This window comes from Solenopsis invicta, chromosome 8, assembly GCF_016802725.1.
Source record: "Solenopsis invicta isolate M01_SB chromosome 8, UNIL_Sinv_3.0, whole genome shotgun sequence".
Lineage (NCBI taxonomy): Eukaryota > Metazoa > Arthropoda > Insecta > Hymenoptera > Formicidae > Solenopsis > Solenopsis invicta.
This window is the reverse complement of record NC_052671.1, coordinates 20,379,728-20,390,853: the sequence shown is the minus strand read 5'-3', so window position 1 is coordinate 20,390,853 and position 11,126 is coordinate 20,379,728. Positions and strand designations below refer to the sequence as shown.

General features: G+C 31.5%; 1 protein-coding gene across 5 annotated transcripts; it reads right to left on the bottom strand.

Annotated features, from left to right (window-relative positions):
• Positions 1 to 1,490: 1,490 nt before the first annotated feature.
• On the bottom strand, positions 1,491 to 11,100 carry LOC120358393. 5 transcript variants are annotated; one of them, XM_039452572.1, is made up of 11 exons: positions 10,726 to 10,931; positions 4,704 to 4,891; positions 4,485 to 4,634; positions 4,264 to 4,395; positions 4,036 to 4,170; positions 3,773 to 3,853; positions 3,482 to 3,571; positions 2,609 to 2,713; positions 2,309 to 2,520; positions 1,823 to 1,982; positions 1,491 to 1,719 (listed from the first exon to the last, which is right to left on the bottom strand). In XM_039452572.1, the coding sequence occupies exons 2-11, from the start codon at positions 4,888 to 4,890 to the stop codon at positions 1,613 to 1,615; spliced, it is 1,359 nt and encodes a 452-aa protein (XP_039308506.1). In that variant the 5' UTR covers position 4,891; positions 10,726 to 10,931; the 3' UTR covers positions 1,491 to 1,612. The 5 variants fall into 5 exon arrangements, 3 of the variants coding, with proteins under 3 accessions (XP_039308506.1, XP_039308508.1, XP_039308507.1); XM_039452574.1 differs by having other exon boundaries at positions 2,702 to 2,713; XM_039452573.1 differs by lacking the exon at positions 10,726 to 10,931 and adding an exon at positions 5,291 to 5,454.
• Between the last annotated feature and the right edge of the window lie 26 nt (positions 11,101 to 11,126).

Genomic DNA, 11,126 nt, shown 5'->3' with positions numbered 1-11,126 from the left:
TCGATAAACAAAGACAGATCTATGCGTTGGACAAAGAGCGATAGCCTGGTCTCCCTCAAAAAATAATCTGTAATGCCGACGTCGAGGAAGTTCTTTGGTCACTATAGCATCCTCTTAAGAGTAAGTCATAAGTCGGAGTAGTTGGAATCGAGCGCCCTCTCCTTGAATCACGTCAGGGATGCGAACTAGCGGGTATACCCGCGAGGCGGGAGGGTTTAAATGAGGAGGTTGCATGACGTGAAGTAGGCGAGAATAAGACGACAGGTACTACTGGTAGGAGACTTAAGCATGAGAAAGATATTAATCTCAGAAAGAGGAAACTTGTCTTTAATGTACTTCCTTAGTTTGCTAGATTTTGGAATAGTGATAGGACAGCAAAATATAACGTGGTTTGCATCCTGGCGGCCGTCACCGCAGTCACAAGATGGTAGATTTGTCATGTTTTTTCTATACAAACTGTAATTTAAGTTGTAATGATTACTTCTAAGACGGTTAATGATAACTATTAGGAGTATAAATAAGTTTCCGCCGTTTCACAAAAAATGGCGCCACTAGTATGTTATGGTTGAAATCGTCTGTTGTAAAACGTTATATCGTAATGTTGGACATCTCGCAACAACATAACCTTAAAATATTAGCAATTTTGTATCAACATCATATATCTTTTTTCGTGCAAAAATGCCGAGTTTTGAGCCGAATAAGCGTCATTTGCGGGAGCTTTTCATTTACTTCTTTAATTTCCCACACAACACGAAGTCGACTATGAGCCGACTTTAAGCTGACTATAAAAGGCAAGAGTTGACTTTTAAGTCAATCTGTCAGTCAACTGTGAGTCGACTGATAGTAGACGAATGTCCCAAAAGTAGTTGACTGTCAGTTCGACTTTTCAAGTTGACAATATGTTGACAATATGTTGACAATGTGCTAACAATATGTTGACAATGTGTTGACAATATGTTGACAATGTGTTGACTCTAAAATGACAATATGTTGACAATAAGTTGACTCTAAAATGACAATAAGTTGACTGTCAGTCGACTATTACTAGCCAAGCTAACGAAAATTGACAGGTTAGCGAATACTCAGCTATTGGGTGGTTTACGTCCCACTTTTTTGACTTATTGGACATTGATAAGTACAAGATATAATTATCAGTGTTCAATGAGTTTAAAAAGTGAGACGTAAACCATCCAACAGCTGAATATTCGGCAACTTGTCAATTTTGGTTAGTTGGAAATTTATAATAAACTTTAGTTTTTAGAGTAGCACAATAAATACGTTTAAAGAATTAATGCGTTTAAATAAATAATTATCCAAAGATCGTTTAACTCGTGTGTAAATTTTTAACTTGTCACAATAATAATTTTATATAAACTTTTCAAAATTTTCCATTTTTAGTTTTAATGTGATTTATTGTGCTACATATATGTATATAAGGATAGGAATAAATAAATCATATATAAACTTTATTAATAAAATTACATATATTATTTTATCTTGTATATATTATTATATATTTTATCTCTCAATCACCTTGTAGAGCGAGAGAACATGAACAATTTGTCCTCGTTATTACGAGTAGAATGACGCATCTATTATTAATTAATAAAATTTATTTTTTTGAGAGCGATCTAATTCTATCGCTGGCTCGTCGCACCCATTCTTTCATATATCCTTCCACTTCGGCCATTGTCGTATTTATTGAAATCATAATTGCTTCTAGAAAAAGATGATAAAATAATGGAACGGTTAAATGCGAAATGAATAAAACAAATAAAAAGTATATTGTGTAAATATGAATAAAGTAAATGAATATATGTACCGATAATAACGTCTGAAATTTTAGTTTTCTTTAATGCTAATCTGTTTTTTTGACCTGTCCACGTATAAATTTGGGCCAATTCATCTGTAATTGTTTGAGACATGACATTTCGCACTGTCTTACTGACAGTATCTCCGCCAATCTTTGACATTTTTTTTACCTATAATACAATAAATATATTTTGAATATTAAAAAAAAACAAAGATATATATTTCTTATAGTGTGCTTTGAAGCTGGATTTTCCAATTTAGCTTTTTATATAATACTAAAATTTATAAAAGAAGAATGCCTAATTATTCAATTATGAAACATAAATTACAATAGTTAAAATAACTAAAAGATCATACTAGTTTTGTTTTTATTATTATAGTTTTGTTATATTTTTATATTATTGTAATTTTGTTTTATATTTCATATATTTTAGTGATATTTTATGTTGATATATCTTTATAAAAGATTTAAATTTATAAATTATAATAGACTTACGAATTGTCGTTGAACGTCATTCTGCATCAATTGCTCGTTGAAATTATTCAATTCCTGTATTGTAGTAAGAGGAAAATCTGGTAATAAGTTATTGTTATTTTGTTCGACTGGATCGGCTTTATCACCTCCTTTATTTTCCAGCAGATTAATGATGCGGTTGAGCTTATGTTTTATTTTTGTATTTACTTGTAAAAATTTTAGTCGGCATGCATCTGAAGGACAAAATAATTTCTTTATTAATAAACAGAACGCAATTCTATAATATAAAAGTAGCAGTGAAGTAAAAGCAATAGAACTTACCACAGCAAGATGTATGGTCTTCATTTATACCATTATGAACTGGATTTTGAATTCGTACATTAATCGGAATATTTGATATTACTCGCGGCCTACCTATTGAATCTTCTATAAAACAACAAAAAAATTTATATTAATTTTTTATATTAAGGGAGTAGAATGTCACTATCGATATCAAAAGCAGTTTGTAACTTTGATTGCGACTTCAAATATTACACAAAAACGGAAAATCCTTTTCGTGATAGAAAAAAAATTGTTCAAAATGGATATATACAAGTCTCGATTTTGCATTTCTGATGAAAAGTTACAAAATATATCTTTTGATTTTCAACACACATAATTTAAAACTTCTGAGTAGTCACCGCTGCCAACATCAAATCACAACATCAAAAGCGAGAAATAGCACGCTGAGACGGTTAAAAATTCTTACGTGCCATTTTTTAATAAAAAGATATTTTTATGAAATAACAAAAATCATTTTAACATATTTTTAAAATTGTCTGAAAACTGTTTTTAATACACAAACCGTCAAATGAATGTCAATAAAGTACGCCTAGTTATGTACATAATAAGGCACAATTTTACAAGTATGTTTAAAGTGATTTATGGTCTTATTTCATCAAAATATCTTTTTATTTAAAATAGCACGCAAGAATTCTTAACCGTCTCAGCGTGTCATTTCTCGCTTCTGATATCACAATTTGACGTTGACAGCAGTGACTACTCAAGAGCCGTAAGTGACATTATACGTTATCATATTTGCCACTATTATAAATTATGTAGGCGTTCAACAACAGATTCGACTCTATTTATCAAATTCATTCAATTAATGTTATTCTTTGTAAAGTTTTAACACAATTACAATTGATAATATACCTTGTTGCGTCTTCTTTTTTGCTTCATAGAACTTTATTCCTGTATTGTTCGGTTTTTCAGGGATACTTAATTGTATTTCTTGTAGCGGTCCTAACAGGAAAATAAAAAAATGTGAAATATTTTATGTGCAATAATCTTGAATTAAATAAAAAAAAGAATTAAATAAAAAAGAAGAAAGCAACATATATCTAGATTAACTTTTAAAATGTATATATTGTATAATATATAATATAAATCTTTCTAAAGATTTTTTTGGGACGAAATCACGCGATGCCAATTGCTTATATGTACCTTCTTTTCTGTCTTTCCTAATTTCTTGGGACTTCATATAATTTTTATGTGTATCTGTATTCTTCATTTCGTCTGTATTTTCTGAATAAAAATAAAAATGTAAATATTACATATTGGAAAACATTAATGCTTTTTTTATTTAAGTAAATTATTATTTTAATTCAGTTGAAGTTGTCAATATCGTAGAATTAAGTATAAACAATATATTTAAGGCTACTGAATATTTTATACACTTCGTGTTTAATCTAGTTTTAATGTAATACCTGGTACATCTTCTTCATCAAAGTGTTCGTGCGATGAATGCGATAATTCGCTATCTTTCTCCAGATCATCCAAGGAATCGTTGCATTTATCATACAAAATAGAGGCATGTTTTCTCATTTTCTCTGATCCGTATTCTATGCATTAGTAATAACATATATGTTAAAATTATTTTTGTATTATTTATGCATCATTGACAATATTATGCATTTCGTGTAGAAAAATCTTACCTGGCTCAATAGAAGAAACAGACTTTTCAATTGGTTGACTATAAGATATATGCTTCTCTTTTTTTTGCGGAACGTAATTAGAAGGCGCGTTTATATTTCCCTTATTCTTTTCTCTTTTCCTTCCTTGCTCATCTAGAATTTTAAAAATTATACATTAAAAATTACACTAGTATTCTGGATTATAACGAACAAAAAGACATATCCTGTACGAACGTAAATACCTTCATCCGTTGATGTGTCGCCATAAAACTTTCGTTTTCTAATCAATCTTTTTTCTTTGTCAACGGTTGTCGACACAAATATGTTTTCATCATTTGATGTTGACAATTCGCTCACAGTTTTTTCGACTGCTCGTGCATTACTGTAAGTATCTGAAAGAAATTTTAGAATATATAATACATGTGTTAACTGTTGCATTTGTTGCAAATCATGACACTCACCAAACGGTCCAAACTTTTTCTTGAATGACAGTTCGTGCCAATTGTCTAACGGAGTAAGCTGTTTATGACACGCTTTAGATACTTCTGTATGCTTTTTGGGTATCTTGAAAGTACTTTGATCGAAATTGATCCATGACGATGGCACAGATATGCAGTACATATCATACAATAAAACATAATACTCCATTCTGAAAATAATATATAAGTTATAAAATATACATATATAAGTTATAAATTAAAATATACAAACATTTATTTTATGACTGCACTTTATAATAATGTAAAAAATAAAATATAATTTGTAAATTAAGTTGTAATGGATTAAACAAAACACAAAATATTAATGTATTACTTAAAATATATGCTAATAATAATAACATAAAATGTTGAAACGCGTAGTCAATCGGGTGCCATCTAAAATATACTAACAAAAAATACAAATAAATTAATACGTTACACATAAAAATATATCATAAAATGTAGTACAATAAATAAAAAAATATATATGCAGTCCTAAAAAAATTGCATTCAAATGTGCATAACATTAAAATATTGTCGCAATTTATGAATAAAATTGAATCATATACCTTTCTCATTAGCGCGCTATCAGGAAGTATAGAGGTAGTAATAATTTCTAATTTAATGCTACAATGAATGTAACAATGGCATACAGCACCATGAGTCTTCCCCGAATGGAAGTTGAACAGCTTTATTCGAAATTTCGGTAACTTCCGATATCATTAACTGGGATAAATTGTTTACAATATACATATCCATATTTTCCGATAAACATGGGTACAAAGATAATGAATTTTTCGTTAAAAACTTTCTTGCAATTATGACGGCAGTATCTCCGTTATAGCAAATGTGTTTAATAACAACAATTGTATTATCTTTTAGATAACAGCAATTGTCGGGTTTCTTAGCTGTCAGAATAAAGTCTTTGAATTGAATTACACGATGTGCTCTTTTGCAATTTGCAGGAAGAATTTCTCGAAATTCCTTCTTCAGTATGGGATAAATGGATTCATTGTCAGTAATTTTAAGTTCGGTATTTATTTCGGAGATTCTGTTGTACAGCTGCTGTAGTGGCTTTTCAGCTTTTCGGAGCATTTTCTTTATTGTCTGCATGTAATTTTCATAAGGAAATGCAGAAAAATTATCGAGTGATCCATATTTGAGTGCGTCTTCGCTTAAATGAATTAAATTGTGTACGTTATAAATAATTGAATCTGCTCCGTATAACTCTTTACAGATTTTCACAAAATGTATCAACAAATCTCTGCTATATTCATTGTTGTGTAAGAAATCGGTTGAATGACATAGTATGCGAATAGCACAATGTAGCACATTGAAATGTCGTAAATTATCTTGCGACAAAATACCATGCAGAGCAATTGGTCCTACGTATAGAAGAAACAATCGCAACTCAGTTGCTTTCCATCGAGACAAGTCATCCAATGATCGTGGTTTTCGAGGAAATTCCTTTGGTATCCATTTTGAAATAGCAATTAATTTGTCAGATAACTGCGTTATTTTTTGACCACTCAGTTTTGACGTATGATATCCATTTGTCCACAACTGTAACAATTTCTTTGTGACTCCCAGACACACTAGATGCATATAATCAAGAGGGAAACGTGACACCATAGGCAGTATGGATTCTAATGGAGACGTATTATTATGGTGCTCTTCTTGCAATCTATTTTTAAAATTTTCATCGGTGCGAGGAGGTGAATCAAAGTCTAAGAAAAGCATGCGACGATTATCAAACGTGCCTTCTTGCATACACTTGCCACATCCAAAAAAGGCATTGTGTGCTTTAGTGCCTGTAACAAATGATCTGGCAGGACTATCGCAAATTACGCATCTTATTTTTACTGCATAAGTTTTTCTACGGAAAGCGATTCCTGTGCGTTGAAGTTCACGATACTCTTCGCAGAAAGGAGCCAGAAAATCTGTTAAAGATTTCGGTTTTGTGTACCCATGATAGGCACTAATAATAAAAGGCGTGAATGCTTTATTTCCGTAGATCTTTCCCAATATCGGCCAAATTTGACTTTTGCTGCTCTTACTTATTGGCAGTCCATCAATATTCAGATCTATTTCAATTACGTTATTTTCATTTTCATAATTAGTACGTATCAATTGATCAATTAGACCGTTTTCCAAACCGTAATGAAAATTACTACCTCCGCTGGCTGAAATCTTGATAGAGTTAAACCTGGGTGTTCGTAACAGTGTTCTTGCATCCTTTGGTAAATCGGCATGGCCGCATATGCTCAATTGACTCAAAAGTTCCGACATAGCACTGTGTGAAATGTTATGTTTCAATTTCCACGAACGTAACCAAGTAGAAAAGTCTTCATTTTTGTACGCATTTTCGGAAAAGTTTCCATTACTCTCATTTATAATATTTTCTCGATCGTGAGACATTGAAATATTATCGGATCTATCGTCATTATCGTCACTATCGTCTGAATTATCAGCAATGGATTGGTAAAAATTAGAGACCAATTCCACATTGGTACGGACGTTAGCTAGAGTATTTTTTGGAGAAGAATTTGTTTCCTGCTCTTGTTGACTTTCGTACGCCTGCAAGCGACGATTTTGTTGCCTTGTTGACAATTCACGAAAAGATTTCCGCATCTGTTATAAATGTTATTATTATTTATTATTATTATTACTTTAAAAGATTTAAATTGAAAAATCTCCGTTCCGTCCAAGCCGTATAGATGGCTCCCATACACATTCATGCAGAGAATTATATAAGATCAACGCCTTCAGCTTAGTTGGTAACATCAGTTCCCGTTAGATTACTAAAGTTTAAGCAGCTAGGGCACGGAATACCGTTTGGATGGGTTATGATACCGTGGGGTATGATACCGTATGGCGTTGACAATAGGTCTAAGATATAGAAAAAGTGATGTGATTTAGTTCCGCTGTGGCCATTGGCCAGGGCATTTAGTTTACTGCAATAAAAAAAAAGTATCACATAAGGGGACGCGCACGCGCGAGAAATTAACAATATACATATACGTATTTGCGATAGTTACAATAAGCTTGCTTTATATAATAGTGTTCTTGATTTTTACACATTGGTGTTTCCCGCAGAAACATTTAACCCTCAAAGTGCACACCTTTATTTTATACCTTTAAAGTGCACAATATGTGCGAATTGGAATTCGAGATTTCTAACTTAACATAATTTTAAGGAAATAAAAGAATTTAAATGTAAAACCAGTGTTTTTTATGTAAAATTTTGTCAGCAATCCAATTGTAATATGTACAATTTGATAAACATTTATTTCTTACCGATAATGCGTGTTTTTGAGAAGTACAATTTTAAATATCAATTTCTTTAAATTTTGCGATTTTGCATTAGTGTGCACTTTAAGGATTAAGTAATGGTACATTATTCAACAAGCGCGGGGATCAGCGATTGACCACGAGTGGGGGGAGGGGAGGGTGGGCGCACGAGCCGGAAGGCGAGTGCGACCATCCCCTTCCCCCACGAGTGGTCGGTCGCCGTCTCGCACGTTGTTGATCATAGTATTTTGTGAAATAAGCGCGGAGGAAGTAGCCCGTAATGGGCTACTTTCGCCGCACGTATGTTACAAAAGTTTTACTGATTCAATGATATGATATATCAAAATGAAAAAAAATAGAAAGCTGTGTTAAATGTATCACAGAATATACTGTATCGATTCGTATTTGATGTTCCAAGTATAAGATAATTAATAAAAATGAGAGGTACAAATAAAACAAATTACGAGGCGAGACAGCATGTTAAGATATGGAGCAAATTTTACAAGCAATTATATAAAAACAAGTGTAATTTAACTTAAGTATAAAGATTCAAAGCTCTCGGATTGAATATAACTAATAACTAACAAGCAAATAAGAGCTGTATGCGGATGGATTTGTGTATGAATAAAATTTTAATTTTAATGCACAAATCACAATATTTCTTGGTATTTCACAAAGTATTAAAATTAATAGATCTCAATTTTGAGATTTATTTAATAAAAAACCCTCTACACCCCCTAAACATGTAAGCTAGAAAAATATCGAAGCGAAAGTCTAAGTCGGAAATCGAATCCGAGACCTTATCGTTTTCCGGACGACTGTTCTACCAACTAAGCTGCTTCAAGTGTAATTTGTTATTACAATTTTTATTGTATATTATATACATATTATATTATGTATTATATAAAAATTAAGTTATGCATATACTTTATAATAAACACAATAGTGTCATGCACATGATGAACACACAGTAAAGAAACAAAAAAATACCAACAATGTAGCAGGTTTAGAAATGAAAGTTAAGAAGAATAGTTTATAATGTGAAATATTAAATGACGCTGAAGCTAGCAGACGGACTTAGCAGACGGCCGCCGCGCGACACGCTCGATGCAACGGTTCTCAACTAAGTTTTCGCTCACAGCGTCTGCTGCTCTCACAAATTTTTCTAAGGAACTTTAACAGCATACATTATATACCACTACACAACAGTGGTACAAAGTGATATTTTAGGTTTAACAAAAAAAAACATGCTAAAAACATCATATAAGATGTTCAGAGAATTACAGGCTGCATTCGGAATTAAATTTCTGGAAATAAGTTTGTACTTCGACTTCTAAGAGGGCTCATTTTTCTATAATTTGCACACACCTTCGGGATGACATTAGAGAGTTACCAGTGAATTTTTAACAAATGAGCCCTCTCAGAAGCCGACTTATAAACAAATTTATTTCCAAGACATATGACAAAAAGTCGTTCAAGTTAACAATTATTTATTTATATCTCAGCTTCTGAGAGGGTTCATTTGTTAAAAATTCACTGGTAACTCTCTAATGTCATTCCGAAGGTGTGTGCAAATTATAAAAAAAATGAGCCCTCTTAGAAATCGACATACAAACTTATTTCCGGGAATTTAATTCCGAATGCAGCCTGTAATTCTCTTAACATCTTATATGATGTTTTTAGCATGTTTTTTTGTTAAACCTAAAATGTCACTTTGTACCACTGTTGTGTAGTATATAATATATGTTAAAGTAGTTGCTGTTAAAGTAGTTGCTTAGAAAAATTTGTGAGAGCAGCAGACGCTGTGAGCGAAAGTTAGTTGAGGACCACTGCGTCGAGCGTGTCGCGCGGCGGCCGTCTGCTAAGTCCGTCTGCTAGCTTCAGTGTCATAAATATTAATAAATATTTGAAATATTAAACATGCAATTAATATCTTCGTATTAATTATTGAAAGTAATGTCATTTTAGAAACAATCTAAAAACAGTTACAAATAAGGTATGCAAAAATATAAAAATTCACAATGCAAAACAAACTTCAATACCTGCGAAACTCAATCAAACTTTATATAAGGCTCATATATATTCATAATTCGTTCTTATACTTAAGATCGTCTTAAGTACAGTCTTAAGATATTACGAGAGAAATAAAGATATTACCATTTCATTGATTGAATGAGATTTTAAACTGACCCAAGATCACTCTTAAAGACGATCTTAAATATAAATTCGGACTATAAATACCAGTTATAGTTATATATGCACACAAACGGGTGACACTCTTTTGGACACAGCACGATTGGACACCACCACTCACAGCGCTTGACCAGTGGAAAAACTCTAGGCATCGGCCGCTATGAGTGGTGGTGTCCAATCGTGCGGTGTCCAATCGTGCGCACCCCCACACAAACTGCACTTACATATAAACAATTTAACATGTATATATACTTTTTTATAAAATAATATAGAAAAACATAATAAAGATTAATGATTCTAATGTATAACAAGTAAAAAATAAAAAAAGAAGCAAAAAAGTATAGTAAACAGAGTACAATTAAAATGAGTTTCTATATTTATAAATTTATAATTATACAAAGATAAAAGCTGAGATTAAAATTAAATTACGTTTTGCAAGTATTGTGCAATGTACTTTTCTTTTACAAAAACATGATAAAGAAAATAATTAAATATATGATGAAGAAAAAAATTACCTTACCTTAAAGATTGTTCTTTCCGTATAACAGAAAATAGAAGAGTCAATAAATGTGAGCGTATAAGATATAAGTCCTTCGCATCCAACCAGAAATAGAGTATAAATGTAAGCGCAGATGATATAATACAAGTCTTTCGCACCCAATCGAAACAATACTATGAGGCACAAATGTGATAAAAGATCTGTAACATATATAAATTCACAGTAAAAAAAATACAAATAAATAGATATAAAAATATATTAATCTTTTATAAAATCTGTTTGCGCAATCAATTTCTAAAAACTATTTGGGCAAAACTATAACGTTGACGAATTATTTATGTATAACAAGTATATTTGCAAAATTAAATTTAGAAATTGTTTGATAATTGAAAAAAAACATTTTCAATTACATTATACATATT

Coding starts and splice junctions, on each gene's coding strand:
- LOC120358393 (XM_039452572.1), bottom strand. CDS start 4,890: ATGGAGTATTATGTTTTATTGTATGATATGTACTGCATATCTGTGCCA. Junction 4,396..4,484: donor CGACACATCAACGGATGAAG/GTATTTACGTTC, acceptor TTAAAATTCTAG/ATGAGCAAGGAAGGAAAAGA. Junction 1,983..2,308: donor ATGACGTTCAACGACAATTC/GTAAGTCTATTA, acceptor ATTGTATTATAG/GTAAAAAAAATGTCAAAGAT.